The sequence below is a fragment of the Nannobrachium achirus genome (assembly GCF_963921795.1).
Source record: "Nannobrachium achirus genome assembly, chromosome: 12".
Taxonomy (NCBI): Eukaryota; Metazoa; Chordata; class Actinopteri; order Myctophiformes; family Myctophidae; genus Nannobrachium; species Nannobrachium achirus.
The window spans coordinates 4389884-4409542 of record NC_137832.1 but is presented as its reverse complement, the minus strand read 5'-3'; the positions used below and the strand labels follow the sequence as shown (position 1 = coordinate 4409542).

At 44.7% G+C, this 19659-nt stretch overlaps 2 protein-coding genes across 2 annotated transcripts; one reads left to right on the top strand and one right to left on the bottom strand.

Annotated features, from left to right (window-relative positions):
* Positions 1-1817: 1817 nt before the first annotated feature.
* On the bottom strand, positions 1818-8714 carry plpp7a (phospholipid phosphatase 7a (inactive); the record flags this gene model as incomplete). Its single annotated transcript, XM_080737926.1, has 6 exons — positions 1818-2051; positions 2780-2961; positions 3836-3957; positions 4575-4655; positions 5045-5182; positions 8530-8714. 6 exons carry the CDS (start codon positions 8712-8714, stop codon positions 1818-1820), a joined length of 942 nt encoding a protein of 313 aa, XP_080594052.1.
* A 3444-nt stretch (positions 8715-12158) lies between these two features.
* On the top strand, positions 12159-19659 carry brd3os (BRD3 opposite strand; the record flags this gene model as incomplete). Its single annotated transcript, XM_080737925.1, has 3 exons — positions 12159-12207; positions 15891-16060; positions 19495-19659. The coding sequence occupies 3 exons, from the start codon at positions 12159-12161 to the stop codon at positions 19657-19659; spliced, it is 384 nt and encodes a 127-aa protein (XP_080594051.1).

Genomic DNA, 19659 nt, shown 5'->3' with positions numbered 1-19659 from the left:
CCGTTCCTTTATACTCTGCTACAATAATGTAGAAGTTCTGAATCATAATGTACTTGAGTAAAAGTACAAAAGTATCGGTATCAAAAAGTACCAAAAGTAGAACTCATTCTGTAGGCTATAATGTCCCGTTTTTTCCCAATGAATAAAATGTAGAAAATCATTTGAAAATATCGTTTTTCATAAATGGCAGGAATGTAGTCTATATATGGCCGAAACGTATAGGGTTGAAGTGATTTGTCATTATAATCAAAATCTACAAAGTAAATATGGTAACTAGTAACTAAAATGAACCAGTCTTTTGAATGGCTCTTTGAAAGGAACGGATCCCAGAGATCCGGCTCACTTCAAAGAGCCATAAATCCCATTCTTCTTCTTCCTGTAGGGTTTGGTTGTCATGCCAGTGCATTAGCGCCACCTACTGTTGTCACTTGTCACAGATACTCCACCAGGGTTGCAAGATTATGTGAGACAGGTGGAGCAACTTTGATGACAGAGTAGTATGATTGAGGACTTTATTAGAAGTTTGGAAAGGGCCACCATATGTTCACCCTCACTCCAGGAGGACACAATGCATGTACAGTCAAAAGTCTATAAAAATATGTTACTTTTCACTTGCTATTTTTGAATTGGAACCAGAATATATAGCCTGTATATGTTTGCTATTTTCTAATTGGAATTATGAAAAGTAGGCCTACATTTTTAATGTAATTTCAAATGCATTGATATGTTCTTAATTTAGCTTTATGAACATAAATACAAATACATTGGACACAAAAAAGACTATTGCTAGTCATTAAGCTATTTACTGTAAGTGATTAAAGTGTGGGGAATTGTAACAGCTGAAATCAATAATATATCAGTATTCCGCCGCATGTGGGGAGAGAAATAAGGAATAAGGAGAACAAGCCAAAAGATTAGGCCACACAAGCACAATTTAAAACCTGCATGGGCTGTTTTCAAAACAACTCTTGGAATAAAAATGTGCAAGGTTTGGAAGATTTTATTTGTTATACTCGCCTAAGTTCAACAACACTTGCAATGTCCTAGTACTATATAGTTGTAAAAGTCCACATTTCAAAATATTACAATATTACACAAGACCACTCAAAACAATTTATATTTTATAAGAGAAATGTCAACCTTCTTAAGTCAGAGTTGCTTGAAGTCCAGTGGGGTCCAGTGATTTTGGGTTCTATGGCATCTGCAATGCTTTTTTACACAATATTCATTTTTCAGATGGATCTGTATATATATATATATATATATATATATATATATATATATATATATATGTCACGGTTTGTTAGAGAAACAGTACGGTCGAGAAACGGAGCACTCGTGGTGCGGCACGGGGCGGAACAAGCGGTCGCCACAACAACGTCCTCCAGGCGGAGCCGCTCGATTGTCCACGACATTGCAAGCGGTGCGAAGGCCAGCGGACCTTGGGCCAGGGCCGCGCGGCCGGCGGAGCGCCGCGCGAGTTACGATGCCGTGGTGAATGCAATCGTTATATTTATGCCCAGGCCGTAAGGCCTGGGCAAGCCCACGATAAACGCTCATAGTAAGCTAATGGCTAAGCTAATGGCTAAGCTAATGGCTAAACACTGCCGAGCTAGGCTAGTAAATAAAGAAAGAGAGTCGCAAACGAGTGACGTCAGCGCCTTCACTAGTGAATGGCTGTCGTCGCCATCTGGTGGTGATTGGTGTGTGGTGAACGACAAAACAAGCGCTCTTACAATGAACGTACTGAGTTACCCAAACATACTGTAACATATATATATACCCTTTGCACAAAAAAAGGTCTGAGAACCACTGCCTTATATGGGCGGAGCTTCCCCCTGTCCATAGCTAGAGGGGCTCCAGCAGAGCGCCGCCAGTGCCAGCAGGCTCTCACAGGTGGCGCCAGAGAGCCAGACGGTCTCCACCAGGGCGTAGTGCAGGAGGCCCAGAGCGAAGCCGCAGCACACGTCTGACAGGTGGTGCATCCCAAGCATCACCCGGGACACACCCACCAGCACCACCCACAGGTGGAGCAGGATGCGCAGGGGCACCTGCAGGGAATGGTAGAGAATAGGGACTTTAAGCAATGACTTTAAGCAATGACCGCTACGGTATCAGTGCTCAATAAATAAACCTTGCCTGGCTCCAGCCAATAGACCCGCCCACTCTCTGAGAGGACTGCTTCTCTTGGTCTAAAATTGGCATATGACGCGCCTCTTTCTATGGTATCTTGGCAAACCAACCAATGAAATCAATGCAAGACGGAGGAGGGGTGGGTCTAACTTTTGAAAATCAACAGAAACAGTGGAGGGAGGGGTGGCTCACCAGAGCTCTTAATTGCTCCCTTTGAACTTCAAAGGGGTTCTGAACTGTAGTAATTGATTGAGCCATACAAGTGTCAATAGCTCGTTAGTGCTTCTCTCTAATTAATGAAGCATCAAAGACAACAACTTGTTTGATGCCTGTCATACAGGGGAGGGGGAGGGGGGAATGTTTTGTGTACACAAGTCAAACACAACCCCTCCCACCAGATCTCTTGTGATTGGGAATTTCAAATGTTAAATCCCCTCCCCTTTGAAATCTCTTGGGACAATGTCAGACTCAACTCCAGCGTCTGAAATCAGGCTAAGATAAACCTACCTGCCGTCAGGTCACAGACCTTCCTACTATGGCAGAAACTACCTTTCTACACTTTTTTGGAAATAAATCTTCCTCCTAGTATAATCATACCTGATCATCTTTAAGTACAGTACTTAAGTAAATCTACTTAGTTACTTACGGCCAGCACCAGGTGGTTCAACAGGAACTTGGTCACCATGGCTGCTCGGCTGGCGTGGGCCGCGGGGAAGGAGTAGCGATCCATGGCCACGTAGTCTAGGAAGCCTGGGGGGAGGTCCCAGGGGCCGTGGCGCTTCGTCAACTTCTGTATCCCCGCTACGGTCATTATGTCTAACACCAGAGCTGAGAGGAGAGGAGAGGTCATTATGTCTAACACCAGAGCTGGAGAGTGAGGGGGCAGGGGTCACCTGGGTGTGTGCATGGGACCCTGATCTGTCCGACCAAAGTATAAATAAAATACAGTATATATACCAGTAAGAATCGCTAATCGGGAGATAAGCGACCGTCAGGTCGCAGCGTGATTTTAGGGCAAAATGTGTTGGAGCAGTGTCCAAAAATGTGTTTGAAATCAACCTGATGGTGGCGCTATATGGGACAGATCCATATTGATGACATGAGTCTAGACATACTGTGTAGGGCAAAATCTATAGGAGGAGTGTCCAAAAATGTGTTTAAGAAATCGGCCTGAAGGTGGCGCTAAATGGGACAGATCCATGTTGATGACATGAGTGTAGACATACTGTGTACCGGTTTGCATGATTTCAGGACAAAATGTGTAGGAACAGTGTCCAAAAAAGTGTTTTAAAAAATCGTCCTGAAGGTCGCGCTAAATGGGACAGATCCACGTTGATGACATGAGTGTAGACATACTGTGTACCGATTTGTGTGATTTTAGGGCAAAAATTGTAGGAGCTGCGTCCACAAATGTGTTTTGCAAGAATCGGCCTCATGGTGGCGCTAGAAGAGGGTCATGTGTGAATTGATTGGTGGAGGTTGTGGTTTGGCAGGCAAGGAGTGTGTGTGCAAAATTTGGCACGGATTGGGGCAACGGTTGTGGAGATATGAGCAGTGCAAAAGTGTGACGTGTGACGTGTGACAGACAGACAGACAGACAGACAGACTGACAGACTGACAGACAGCTGGTTGAGGTTTTGATAGTAACTGCGACCTGACGGTCGCAAAAAGTAGTATACCCTCCCCCTCCCCCCCACCTCACCCATCAGAAGGTTGAGCAGCACTTCCTGTCCGGCCGTAGTGTTGCTGTAGCTCAGACAGATCAGCGTCCCGCACACCCAGGTCACCCCGTGTCCCGACAGCGCCAACATGCTCACCAGGTACCTGCATGGTGGAGAGCAGAGCCCCAGGGGGGTCCCCAGATGATTAACTTAATGTGAAACATTGTTTTCTCACTCAACAGTAAAGTAAATATACCAACATAAGGTTTAAGTGTAGCCTAATAGAGGGTATCTACACATTTCTAGAGTGACAATTTAAAGGGACTACATGAATCCCATGCACCAGCACCTTCTATCCTCACAAAGTCCTATTTCTGACCATTGTGTCTTTCTAAGTTTAAGCCTAAGTTTAAGCCCCTATCATAGTCCAAGGTGAAGAGCTATCCACCGCAAATTTTAGGTGGAAAGCTTTCCACCTCAAGTCAGAAAATAAGTGAAGGCCATCATAGTCAGTCACGGTGAAGTCCTAACACTGTGACTGACTGGTCTAGATCGACCAATCACTGAACGGGGTGAAGAGCCTATCTGTCTGAAAGTAAAAACAGAGAGATGTGTCGGGACTCGCGGTGGAAAGCTCTTAGGAATGACGTAACGTTGTAGTTTTATGACTCAAAAAGACTACACCGCGGTGGATAGCTCTTCACCGCTGTACCGACTCTGATAGGGGCTTAAGCAGGTCTCAGAACAGGCTGTCTGATTTTCTCCCTCTGTTGACATCACCCGTGGGACCTACTGCTACTGCTGTGCTGAGTGGGGGTTGGGGAGGGAGGTGGGAAGGCCTGAGCAGGAGGCGGGGAGGAGCTGGGAGAGGGTTGGGCTCAATAGCACAGTCCTCTCACTTAGGACAAGGTGGTACTGCAGCTGAAAATGCTCTGAAAGCCAGGCAGAAATGACAGGGGCTCTATATTCAGGAGTGGTAATTCAGCCTCAAACCTTTTGAAAAACGTTTTTGGGACACAAACAATATGATATTAATTATTTTTAAAGGCATGATGTAGAACCTTTAAGTACTTTTTAATGCCTCTAAAATGACAAATTAAACATTGGCCAAATTGTCAAATATTAGCGGCAGAAATTGTGAAAATAGAAGATCTACATACACACACGTTGTGTCTATGTAGATGTGCATGTAGATCTGCTATTTTCACAATAGAACCGTGTAATAGAAAATGTAATTCCTCAACGCTTACCTGATGGACCCCCATGACGACTGCGGGCTCACACACACCCCCATCCTTTTGGACAGGCTGATGTCGATGGCCAGCAGAGAGCTGTAGGCGATGCTGCGGACCGTGGGGTGGAGCTGCATGCAGTCCTGCTCCGGGACCCTAAGGGGAGCCGTGTCTCCGTCCTCCGGGACCTCCCTCGCTCCCCTGTGATCCCCCCCCCCCCCCCCCCCCCCCCCCCCCCCCAAAAGAAAAACAAACAAAACACGTTAGAACCACAGATATAAAAACCTAGACCATCAAAGTCAAAGTCAGAAGTGGCTGACCGACCTCGACTATGCAGACAACATCGCACTGATAGCTGAACACACATCCTCTGCTCAAGAGCTATTAAAGGTGATACATTTTAAAAAGTATTTATGTCATATTGTTTATGTCCCAAAAACGTTTTTCAAAAGGTTTGAGGCTAAATTACCACTCCTGAATAGAGAGCCTCTCTCATTTTTGAATGGCTCTCAGAGAATTTTCAGCTGCAGTACCACCTTTGGCCTGAACTGCGCCACCCCCCCCCCCCAAATCTTTTGAAAAAAAAAATGTTTAAAAAAAAAAAAAAAAAAATCTTCAAAAATTGCAAAAATACGTTATTTCTCATAACATATATATGACTGCATGTTTACGTTAGTGCAAAATGGTATTAAAACGTAATGAAACGGCACTATAGTATAGTTTATTAAAATAATTCGAGTCGAGTCTGACTCCGCCATGACAGTCTTCACGGACCAATCAGAGTCCACTAGACTCTCACGTGGGCAGAGGACACCAATCAGAGTCCACTAGTGAATCTCACGTGGGCCTACACTGCTCTGACGTGGGCAGAAGAGCTCTGTTTGGAGGGGGCTGGGACCGGAGCAGTCAAACCACGTGCCCCAAGCATACAACCCTGATTGGCCCATTCAATTCGCCCGCTCTTCAGGCGAGCCTGAAATAAAATAAAATATCTGCGGGTTCAGTCCACACTACACACCACCCACCAACAGGGGGTGGTGATGTGCGGACTGAAGTATCAGGCTAAATCTGGATAGCCTGTTTTGAGAACCCGTGGGATACTTTTAACCTTCGCCTTCTCAAAACCAGAGAAAGACACAACGGTCAGAAATGGGACTTTGTGAGGATAGAAGGGACCCCAAAAAAAGGTTTTAAAATTGGAAAAGTGAAATTTCATGGTGTATCACCTTTAACACTCTAGAAACATCAGCAGCCAAAATTGGTCTTTTGCTGAACACCAACAAGTCAGAATGCCTGCTTCTGAATGAAGACTCCATCCATCCGCAACCATCCGCTCCATAGACGGCAGTGACATCAAAGAAACCGAGGAATTCAAATACCTTGGATCATACGTAGTCAGTAGCAAAAAGGACTTCCTGACTTCCAGACATCTCAAGAGCTACCAAGATCAACCTGTCCAAAGCCTGTGTGGAAAGCATCCTGCTGTATGGTGCTGAAACATGGACAATGAATAAGGAGCTTCGGGATGGTCTTGACGGAACATACACAAGACTCCTCATGCGTGTCCAGAACCTTTCATGGAGGAACCATCCAACTAAAGCTCAGATTTATGGAGGCATCCCTCCCATCTCAGTTGTGGTGGCACAAAGAAGACTTCGCTTTGCAGGACACTGTCACAGAGCAAAGGACCAGGTTGTTCCCTATCAGACTCACCTCACCGCTACTCACCAGTTAAGAGTGGGGTGGCTCAGAGTAGATGACAGAGTACAGCAACTTGCAATGGGCCTGGTGTACAAGATACACTACACCACTAAGATACCCATGTACCTGGCTAAATACTTAAAAAACGTTAAGGATGTCCACAATTACAACCCAGAGTCAACTCAAAGAAAGTGCCTTACCGAAGGTCTTAAAGGAGTGTGGATCACTAGCATCCTTTAAAATCGCCCTGAAAAACCACTTACAGGCAGCAGCCGTTCGCAACTGGTAAGAACAAACCTAGCCTAGCCCAGCTATACCCTCCCCTGCCCCTTCTTTATACTTACTGTTTGTATTGACTTACTGTATTTTGTTCCTTGATTTATTTTTATTTTTTATTTTATTTTACTGACTATATCTACTGCATAGTACTGTGTTCTATTTGGCTGTCATTCAATGTTATATGAGATACTTTAATGGTTTAATTCCTGTGGAAATAAGCTTAGTCTTTTCTAGGATCGCCTTTTAGTAGACCTTGTACTGTACCCTCATGAAACTGTACCTTTTCCTATGCAAACTTCTAATAAAGTCTTCAATCAATCAATCAAAGGTCATCTCGGATATTCTTCTGTGGAGAGACTACCCTGCTCATCAAGGGGAACTAGACCACTCACATTTCCAGATGTTCTGAGTAGTGACACAGGACTGACTGTGAATGAACTTGGTGTGGCAATGAGCAACAGAGACCAGTGGAAGCAGCTTGTGTAGCATTGCATTGTATTGCTGGTGTTGGTCCACTGTGTTTTATCAAGTTCAGAGTCAACACAGCCATCTACCTGGGGATTTTAGAGCACTCTGTGCTTACATAGGTTGATAAGCTTTATGGAGATGATGATTTCCTTTAAAGTTTTATGGAAATGATGATTTCCTTTATAGCCGGAAGCACTTGACACCTGCCCACAGAGCCAAAACTACTAGTAACTGGTGTAATGACCATGTTATCACTGGGCTTAACTGACCAGCCAACTGGCCTGACCTGAACCCCACAGAGAATCTGTGTTGCGTTGTTAAGTGGAAGATGAGAGACACCAGACTCAACAACACAGATGAGCTTAAGGCCTCGATCAAAGCAAACCTGGGCTTCCATAACACCTCAGCAGTACCACAGGCTGACCACCTTAAGGCCACGCCCCATTGATGAAGACATTGTTCAAAAGTATTCCACACCGAGTACTGAGTGCATAAATTAACAAAAACCTTTCAGAAGTTTGACATTTCTGTATTATAAATCCTTCTTTCGAGCAGATGAGGCATCTAGCGTTTATGGATAAAACATGATGAGGTATCTAGTGTTTTATATCTATGCTCCAGAGGAGGAAGATTAAAGAGTGAAGTAGGGATGGGATGATATGAAATTTCATATCACGATTATTGTGTGACAAAATAAATAATACGATATTATCGCGATAATCAAAATCCATTATCCTGGCTGGGGCGGAACATTTGCCAAAACAATAGCAGGTATACAAGCTCACAACGTGTTGCAAGTTGCGACACGTTGTGAGCTTGTAGATCTGCCATTTTTGGCAAAGACGTTTGTTAGAGAGTGGAAAAAAGACTGTATCAAGTATGTATATTATAAGTACGTTTTACCAATAGAGGGTTTGAGTGGTACCGGATATGCAGCTCGACAAGAAATATCACAATAAATCAAATCTCCACAATACGATTATCACGAGTGTTTTTTATCCCGATAAACGATAATATCGCTTATCGTCCCATCCCTGGATGAGTGAAAGTTGTACCTGTCGTCCAGGGAGGCCCCGCCCCCCTTGGAACAGGCGTGTCCATGCATCGAGGCCCTGCGGGGCGGGGGGACCCCCGGGGGTCTCAACGGTTGGTTCAGGGACAGGAACTCTGGACGGCCCAGCGGACCGGCGGCCGCGGCCCGGAGGTCCCGGTGACGCACGCGCGTCTGGCTGGCAGGCATGTCTGTCTGTCTGTCTGTCTGTCTGTAGGTAGACAGATAGACACCCTCATTATCCCAAGGGGGGAAATCAGTCGCCCAGAGGCAGCACAGTCAGCAGTTTAAGGTTACAAGTTACAAAGAAGTAAGAAAAAGAAAAAGCTACTGTTGTGTACAGTCAAAAAAAGCAAGGCACAATAAAAAGAAGAATATATAGGCCTACATAAAGTGTCAAAAAGCTATCACAATAAAAGAAGAATATTATACATAAAGTGCCCAAAATAAATTCAATGCTCACATCACACACACATAGCAATACTTAAAGCACAACTAAACATGCAGTGCCAAACACAATTTATCATAACAGTCAATGCTAGTCAGTGCAACACAAGTATCTCACCGCCATGTCAACACAGCAATAGTAGTTGGCCAAACAATAAGTGTCCATAGTCAGTGCAGATAAATCAAGAATAAAAAAGCGAGAAAAGGTGACACAGCAAGACGCCACAAGCAACCCTCCCTGGGAAAGTACTTAGAGGTCAGAGTCAGTACAACTTTTGTTCCAGTTGAGTTATAGGTAACGGTTGTCCTAGGTTGTCCTAGGTTATCCTAATTGGCCTTGGCAAGCGACCGTTGTGTGTCTCGTTGTATTGCTTGAGAGCAGCCGGCACAAAGGACTTTCCTAGTCTCTCGCACCTCCATCCTGGGTAGTGGAAACGGTTGTTTCCTCTCTTACTTCAGTAACCGAAGATCTCAGGGTAGCTCAGGTCTGTCTGTCTGTCTGTCTCCCCTCTGACACAGGTTCAATTCCCGGGTCCAAGTCAGTATGCCGACCACCTAAACCTAACCTTAACCCTAACCCTAACCTCAGTAAAACTAACGCTGGTCAATGCTAACCTGGTGGTGAATGTTAACCTGGTCGGACCAACGGACCCTCGAACCATTGCTCGGTCCACCAATTCCCCCACTGCTCTCTGTGCGACGACACATGCACACACACTGTCCGTCTGTCTGTCTGTCTGCCTGTCTGTCGGTCTGTCTGCTTGTCTGTCTGTCTGACCGACGGCCCAGCTCCTATGGAGGGATCAATTATCGCTTTACTACGCAGGTGTGTTCTAATAGAGCTCTTGTAAGACGCGTGCGTTCACCTCTGAATGTGTGTTCACTCCCCCAAAGTGTGTGTTGTTCAGTGTGTGTGTGTGTGTGTGTGTTAGTTCTAAGTGTGTATAGTGATGAGTGAGGCAGAGGATCGGGTCTCGCTCCGTTCCGGTAGAACCCCTATAAATAACTCCTCCTGCTGCTGCTCGCTGCCAGTGGCGTCGGTTCAGCACCAGCTGCCACCTGCAGGGTGTTTGCCAACGGGTCTGAGGCCTTAAGCCAGATGCAGAATAGACCCACATTTAGAGTCAACTTTTGTTTACTCAAGTCTTTGCTTCTAGGGGTCCCTGGAACCAAATATTTTGAGATGGGGGTCCGGGGCCAAATAGGCCTACATATCATTTTGGGGGTCCTTTTTCTTTAAAGAAACTGTTATGATTTAGAAGACATTTGTAGAATCGGCCTACAGTATATCAGTGGTTAAAGGACAACTTAGTTTTTGTACAACAAGGGTTCATATTTTAGATAATCATTAGAGAAAAGATGAGTGTTAAAATGTTTTCATTTACTTCTTTCTATCGTTTTAGTGATTTTAACGATTCTGATTTGCATGCATGCTCCCAGGTTGGGGGCATGCATGCAAGTGGCTAAATATGTATTTTTTAGACACAATAAGCCCATTCCCAAGATGCACCACAATCTTTCATGGGCAGGTGTGACGTATGGGGGCTGGTGTGAATAGTAACAAAGAAATTGCCGGCTTATTGTGTCTAAAAATACATATTTAACCACTTGTACCTGCACTTGTACCCACTGAAATTTAAATATTAAAATCACTAGAACAATAGAAAGCAGCAAATGAAAACATTTTCATCTAAAATATGAACCCTAACCCTATAATAATAATTGTCCTTTAAGGATCCCCAAAATGATATGTATTTGGCCATGTCAAGGACCCCCAAAATGATGTGTTTGGCCATGTCAAGGACCCCCACAATGATGTGTTTGGCCAAGGTCCTCCATCTAGAAATATTTTGTTCTGGGGACCCCTGGAAACAAAGATTTGAGTTAAGAAATGCGTGTCTATTCTGCATCTAGCTTAAGGCCTCAGACCCGTTGGAAAATGCCAGGTCGTGCAAAAGTTAAGGTATGGCAACATGACTGGTGTCACGCACGTGTGCGTGACACCAGTCATGTTGCCATACCTTCCATACCTTAGCAACAGGCATGATGATGATGATTACTATCAGTGGATACTATATTATTATTTTTACGTCCTTTAAACATTTCAGCCCTATATATATTGGCCATTTGACAATAACAGATCTACAAGCTCACAAGCTCTACAAGCCTATGGAAGCTAGTAGATCTGCAATGTTATATAATATAAGCTATAATATAAGACTTTTATACATCTTGAAAACTTGTGAAATTTAACCTTTTGCATAATGAGTACTTTCCACCTTTGGTACTTTAAGTACATTTCAATACAGATGACTTTGTAATTAAGTACATTTTGAATTCCGGACATTTACTGCTAACAGAGTGTTTCTAAATGGCAGTGTTGATACTTTTTCCCCTTTTTTCCACATTCCTATAAGCCACTGCTCTGTTCATGGCTCATTAAAAATAAATCATGAAATAAAAATAAATTGTATCCTCCCCCCCCCCCCCCCCCCACACACATTTCATGAAGAAATCAAAGAAAAATCTAATATATTAAATAAATTAGAAAACACATTTTTAAGAAGTAGTGAAAATAGCTGATATTCAAGCTCACAACGCGGCACCGCGTTGTACTTGTGAGACTTTGTAGATCGTCTATTTCACTAGTTTGGGTCCCGGGCAAAAGTCAATTTCTCTTATGGGTCACGGCCGGGCTAAAAGGTTTGGAAACCACTGATATATATGAATAGATATAAGGATATATGTATTCAATTATGAATCAAATCTGCTCAAAGTTCAGTTCCTTGAAACATGAACCACACAGCCGTTAGACACTCCCACCCGGAACGCTTATCTCCTTCATTCACGTTCCCACACGGACAGAATTAACCGACGCACCGTTGCCATAGAACGCATATAAACATAAACAACACAACGACCTCAGGATAACAACAACAACAAGTTGTGTGAATGTAAAAACATGGCTCGGACCAGCAGTGGATCAGAACAACAACACATTCAATGCGGTTCGTTTGGACAGTCAGCAACACTGAGGCTAACAGATTAGCAACACTGAGGCTAACAGTGTAGCTCCGCCAGGCCGGGGGGGACCAACAGCTTCTCAAGACGGTTTGCTGCAGGTGAAAAAAACAACAACAGACAAACTAGAAGGTTTTATTCATTATTATTGTTATCGTAACAAAAATGGACTGTTTCGTCTTGTCAGTGGTCTTCAACCAGTGGTCCCTGAGGGGTAGGTGGTCCCCAGACCCCAGCTAAATGATGGAGAGTTGATTAACCAAATGGACCCTTACAGATCTGTACCTCCTGAGAGTGTAAAATGAAACCAAATAAAATATTGTTAAATATAGGCCTACACAATAAGAGAAAGCAGAAGACTTGTTATTTTGTTTGGTGATTCTGTTATCTCTCCTGTGGCACCAACATCAATACAGCATGGAATTGTGGACAAAATCTTTATCCAACGATAATATTGTGAGAAGAGGTGAAAATAGCAGATCTAAGATCTACGTAAGCTTGTAGATCAGATTGCTAAGTTTGTGGATTTTGTCTTCTGGGTCTCGACTCGAGGTAACCAAAAGACAAAATCCACAAACATAGCTAGATCTACAAGCTTACGTAGATCGTATCAGAATCAGCTTTTATTGACACATCAGAGGTTTACAGAAGCCTTTTGTTATTTCGTTCTATCATCTTGTTATTTGGAATGGAAAAAAAGAAAGGGAAGAAGAAGAAAAGAGGGGAGAGATCAATCAAAGAAACAAAACGAATGGTCTATATATTATTTACACTTAGCTGCAATTCAGCCCCACCTCCTAGGCCGCAATCACACATATGCGTGAGATATCTTCTCCGTATCGTTTGAGAATGAGGGGACGAGGGGGGGGGGGGGGCAATTCATTTCCTATGTAAGTCACGTGGTTTCATGTCGTTGCCGTGTCTCTTGCTCAACCGAAGGCTGTCTTTTGGCCAAGAGATTTACAAGAGACAAAAAACCGCGTGACCTTCATTGAGAATGAAATGGAGCCACCCTCCCCCCTCATTCTCAAACGACACGGGCGCCCTAGAACTCTCTCTGCGTCATATCTTGACCAGGCTTTTCTCTTCACAGATGAGTAAGCCTGGCTACGTGAGGCTAATCTCCGTCCATCCCGTCATGCCAGACCCACTAGCAGCGGACCAGCTCTGATGGACCAGCCTGTCTCAGGGGAACTCCCACCAGCGGCAGGCACGTGCACATCTACATTTTCCATTACACAAAAGTACCCCTATCGGTAGAGGTCCAAAAATCGGGTCAGAAATCGAAATGGCCTGTCAAATTTCGTCCGATTCCGACCTGTTCCGAAATAATAATCAAATTACAAATCCAAACCCGAGAACGCTCTCGTCCCATTCCGCCTATTTCAATTTTTTTCTTTCTTTTTTTACAGACTGTAACCTGTGACATTTGTCCCGAAATCTGTTTATTTCCGAGGTTCCAAGCACACAGCCACACACGTCAAACAGTTCCTTATCCTGATCAGAGCGCAGCAGTGCACGCCAGCGAGCACACACACACACACACACACACACACACACACACACACACACACACACACACACACACACACACACACACACACACACACACACACACACATTGATTGCTTTATTAACAGTTTGCATAAAAAAGCAGAAAGTACACACACATCACACCTCTCGGTTCCACTCAGGTAATACACATAATGATTGACAGCCCTGTGGTCCGAGGGAGATGCGGCCATTCCGACCGATTCTGACCCGATTCCGAGTGACTATGATAAAACGCTGACCGAATCCCGTACGGGTCTCTCGGGTCCTCGGGTAATTTCGGGGTCGGGGCCCCCGTGAAGACCTCTACCTATCGGTAAGAAACAAATTGACCCTTTTAACTGTGATTGCGACCGTCAGGTCGCACTTACTATCAAAACCTCCACAAACTGTGAGTCAGTCAGTCAGTCAGTCAGTCAGTCCGTCCGTCTGTCTGTCACACCTCACACGTCACACTATTGCCCTGCTCATATCTCCGCAACCGTTGCCCCGATCCATGCCAAATTTTGCACACATTTTTTGCCCAGGTCCCTGGGGGACCCCCAGATGTAAAAAATGACCAAATGTGCAAAAATGACCAAATGACCACCCCAACGGGGCTGCTCACGGGGAATTCCCGGGGACCACCGACTCCTGCTGCTCCAGAACGGATGCAAAAGTGGTGGCGCCCCCAGTGGAGGACCCCCTCCACTGCAGCTCACATTAAATGCCGTAACTCGGGCTAGGAGGGTCCGGGAGAGCCGGGGCCGGTACCTATTCGTCCGCCAAGGCAACGCGGACACCCCACCCCTCATTTCTCACATGGCCCTCTTACTGGTTATAATACAATATAAAATTGTATTACAACTATCCTAATTATAATGCACTATAATGCATTATAATGCACTATAAAGTATTAATGTATTACTATGACCAGTAAGACTCCCTAATCGGGAGATAAGCGACCGTCAGGTCGCAGCGTGATTTTAGGGCAACATGTGTAGGAGCAGTGTCCAAAAATGTGGTTCCAAAAATCGGCCTGATTGCAAGAATCGGCCTCATGGTGGCGCTAGAAGAGGGCCATGTGAGAAATGAGGGGTGGGGTCTCCGCGTTGCCTTGCCGGACGAATAGGTACCGGCCCCGGCTCTCCCGGACGCTCCTAGCCCGAGTTAGGGCATTTTATGTGAGCTGCAGTGGAGGGGGTCCTCCACTGGGGGCGCCACCACTTTTGCATCCGTTCTGGAGCACCAGGAGTCGGTGGTCACCGGGAATTACCCGTGAGCAGCCCCGTTGGGGTGGTCATTTGGTCATTTTTGCACATTTGGTCATTTTTTACATCTGGGGGTCCCCCAGGGACCTGGGGGTCCCTGGAGCTCCGGGGGTCCTTGGAGGTTGTAGTTTGGCAGCCAAGGAGCGTGTGTGGAAAATTTGGCATGGATCGGGGCAACGGTTGCGGAGATATGAGCAGGGCAATAGTGTGACGTGTGAGGTGTGACAGACAGACGGACGGACGGACTGACGGACTGACTGACTCACAGTTTGTGCAGGTTTTGATAGTAAGTGCGACCTGACGGTCGCAATAACTATAATACACTATAATAGATTATAATAGTGGTTATAACACAATAGAATCTATTATCATGTAACAACAACTATATCCTGATGGTCTAAATGAAAAGTCAGTGAGTGATCAGTCATTATGAAGTGTTTGGCCCTGTTTGGCCTAGCTCAGACCTACTCTGGAGTGGATACTTTTTAGTACCACTTTTAGTACCACTTTCACACCACTCTACCCAGGTCCTTGTAGTGGAAAACCTGGCGTGCTTGTAAATTCTATTTTCACTTTAATTAGAAATTCTGATAAAGATCTAGCTCATTAGAGCCCTGCACGAACATATTGTTTCCAATAGGAAAAAACAAAAAAACTAAAATACATTTGTTTGTATTTTTTAATGAAAACGTTTTTGAAACAATGTGTTCTTTTTACCAAATAAATGTAATCAAAATCGAAAATTGAATTAAATCGGGATTTTATTTTGGGCCAAATCGAACAGCCCTATTTTCAGACCATGAATGCAGTTTTTACTATGGTGAAAGAAATGCAACCTCTTCCCATGCCATACCTGAAGGCAGCATTCAAGAGAATGTCCACACTCTCCTGAACTGTCCTCTCTGTGTAGAAATCCATGCCGTTACGGCACATCTCCAGTATTGACTTGATTATGCTTGGTTCAGTGTGGTGTCAAGTACCGAAAATAGCCGACCTCCAAGCGCGACGCGTTGTGAGCTTGGAAGTCTGCTATTTTCGATATTTCGATTTCAGCCCCTGCCTCTCTAACGTTCTCTGTACCCTGTCCCTGAACCAGGGGACCACCCCGGCCCAGGGACCCCCCCAGCAGCAGGGGGACCCCCGGGGACCCCCCCAGCAGCAGGGAGACCCCCCCTGGCAGAGAAGGCCCTGTCGGAGGCCTACGTCCGGCTGCGCTACAGAGACACCTCTCTGCTGATCTGGCAGCAACAACAGATCTCCAAGCAGGTCAGTGTCCATTTCAACAGATCTCCAAGCAGGTCAGGGTCCATTTCAACAGATCTCCAAGCAGGTCAGGGTCCATTTCCTCCACACCAAAGAGACTACAAGATACTCTTTCCAACTCCTGGCAGACTGGCAGTCTGTGGCAGTACACATTACTGAAAAGGTTGAGAACCACTGGACTAAAACTATGACGGAAATGTTTCGTCGACTGCCTTTTTTCACTGCGACTAAAACAAAATAAAAGCTAAGCTATGATGACTAAAACTAAGACTAAATACAGTGACAATTTCGTCAAACAAATAAAAAAAGAACTAGACAAAATGTCAGGGAGAGACCACACATATATGACAGTTCAGGGTAAGACATAACCTGACTCCGCCAGATGGTGGCAGCATTGAGTCAGGTTAGGTAAGATAAGGTACAATCAGCATATCGGCTCAGTGCATCAGTAGTATAAAGGAATTTAAAAAAAGTGTGCAACAACTTTAAACCAGTAAGACTCCCTAATCGGGAGATAAGCGACCGTTGGTCGCTTATCTCCATAAATAGGCCAAAAAGTAGTTTGTGCAAAATCGTCCTGATGGTGGCGCTAGATGGGACAGATGCGTTGTGATTACATGACTGTAGAGATACTGTGTACTGGTGTGCATGATTTTAGGGCAAAATCTGTAGGAGCAGGGTGACTGTAGAGATACTGTGTAGTGGTTTGTGTGATTTTAGGGCAAATTCTGTAGGAGCAGTGTCCAAAAATGTGTTTTTTAAAAATCAGCCAGATGGTGGCGCTAGATGGGACAGATGCATTTTGATGACATGACTGTGTAGTTATGAACAATAGCTAATGTATACAATTGAAAGTGAAAGAGATGACCTTTTTAACATTCCAGCATTTACAAAAGCAGTTTCTGTTAGCTAAAGGGTGGGCATCTGTATTTATGGTTGCTAATATGTGGCTATTGTTCTGAGGTTTCAGCAATGATCACCTGACACTCCAGAGTTTCAGCGTGTATAGTTACACTTGTATTAGGCAGGCCTACTTTCAGCAATTTAACTCAAGACAATGAACTCAGTTAAGTTTGTTTTATTGAATGGAGACATGTACAAAAATGGCATGTAAAAAAAAAAAGGAGACTCAATTCTTAATAATGCAACATAGATTTGTTTCTTTAAAAATAGTTGCAAAAAAGAAAACGAAAATGTCTAGCCCAATAAAGAAAATTGAAAGTAGAACAACTCAATTTGAAGTTATACTTAGCTTGTCTCAAGCTCAAGACATCTCAAAAAGACAGTTTTTACAAACTTAAATTTTCCAGACACCTGAGAAGATATGTGGGAAATGATTGAGGATTTGTCTTTTCCTTCTCCGGCATAGTGCTTCTGCGTTCTCCCACACTTTTAATTTTTTTAGAAAGTAATAAATGTTGTGTTCATATTCCATGCTTGTTGCAAGTAATGAAGCACTAACAGATCTTGATAGTGGACCCAGGTCTGTTTATTTAAGCATGGAGGCTCATCCTTCCTGGACTCCCTGGTGTGAAGGGGTGTGTGTGTGTGTGTGTGTGTGTGTGTGTGTGTGTGTGTGTGTGTGTGTGTGTGTGTGTGTGTGTGTGTGTGTGTGTGTGTGTGTGTGTGTGTGTGTGTGTGTGTGTGTGTGTGTGTGTGTGTGTGAGAGAGAGAGAGAGGACAGTGGCAACATTCCTTGCCACTTGGCAGGTCACACATTATGTTTGAGAGAGAGAGAGAGAGAGTGTGTGTGTGTGTGTGTGTGTGTGTGTGTGTGTGTGTGTGTGACACAGAGAGAGCAGCCCCGTTGGGGTGGTCATTTGGTCATTTTTGCACATTTGGTAATTTTTTACACCTGGGGGTCCCCCAGGGACCTGGGGGTCCCCGAAACTCCGGGGGTCCTTGGAGGTTGTAGTTTGGCAGGCAAGGAGTGTGTGTGCAAAATCTGGCATGGATCGGGGCAACGGTTGCAGAGATATGAGCAGGGCAAAAGTGTGACGTGTGACGTGTGACAGAGGGAGTGACGGAGGGAGTGACGGAGGGACAGCCGGTGGAGGTTTGGATAGTGTGCAAGTAACTGCGACCTACGGTCGCAACAATAACAAGATAAAGTGTATTAGTGCTACTTTAAAGGTGATACACCATGCATTTAAAAAGTATTTATGTCATATTGTTTATGTGCCACCTTTGGCCTGAACTGCCCCCCCCCCCCCCCCCCCCCTTTTTGAAAAAAAAAAAACGGCAGCAAATCTGGACTGCCTGTTTTGAGAACCCGTGGGATGCTTTTAACCTCCGCCTTCCCAAAACCAGAGAAAGACACAACGGTCAGAAATGGGACTTGTGAGGATAGAAGGTGCTAGTGGGACCCCAAGAAAAGGTTTTAAAATAGGAAAAGTGAAATTTCATGGTGTATCACCTTTAAGCCATTTAGGTCTGAACGCAAATCTGTGTCATGTTAGATTTGAACTAGCCTGGTGGGGCCTGACGTCATACTGCGTTCACTCACTCATTCCTTCCCCAGTATAACGTCTGGCCTTCTGGGTATAGGCAGCGAGTATACTGATTATTTTCTGACCGGGGCCAATCAGTCTTCCTGACAACAAGTGAAAAGCTTTCCCTGATTGGTCCATGTGTAGACGGTGACGTAGGTGCATGCTGCAGCATTTTCAAAACAACAATGGCTGCCCTCGCGATGCAACAAGTGTAACAGTTAACGCTCTAACGATAAAACAAGCAATACGTGCAGTTATTTCAGAGTTGGAATCAATTACAACAATTAAAAAGGAACAGGAGTATGCGTGCCGTTCTTCCGACTGGCTGAGCAATGTTTTGCTACGCTGATTGGTTAGAGGAGTCTGTCTGTCAAGGCAAGTACTCCCGCCCACTTTTAAAGCTGCCTATAGGCCGAAGGCCAGACGTTATACTGGGGAAGGAATGAGTGAGTGAACGCAGTATGACGTCAGGCCCCGCCAGGCTAGATTTGAACCACCTTAACCATTATTTAATGCTTTACTGTAACTATTAAAACAGCAGATATACAAGCTCGCCACGAGCTTGTAGATCTGCTATTTTTGAGAAAAAAAACATGATCATTTCTTTGAATATGTTTGACCCGATTCTATAAAGGTCTTCTAAATCCTTCTTCTAAATGAGTGGTTCTCAAACCTTTTCATGTCAAGGACCCCCAAAATGACATGCATTTGGCCGCGGACCCCCAATCTCAAAATATGTTGTTCCAGGGACCCCCCAGAAGTAAATATTTGAGTGACAAATGTTCGCTTTTAAAAAGATATATTCAAAGACTTGGAAAAAAAAGAAAAGAAAGAAAGCAGATATACAAGCTTGCAAGCTTTTTTTTTTCAATAGTTAAAGCATTACACAATTCCAGGCCTGAATGCAAAAACAATTCAGCTGCAGTTGTGTCTGTTCCCCTGCAGGCGGCGCCACCGCTCTCCTACCTGCAGCGCAGCCAGTCGGCATTGTACAGTAACTATGGCAACCAGCCTGTGGTGGTCCGGGACCGGAGGGCTCTGGGAGCCGGAGCGGATCAGCCCGGAGCGGATCAGCCCGGATCCGGATCAAGCATCTGCTCTGTCATGTAG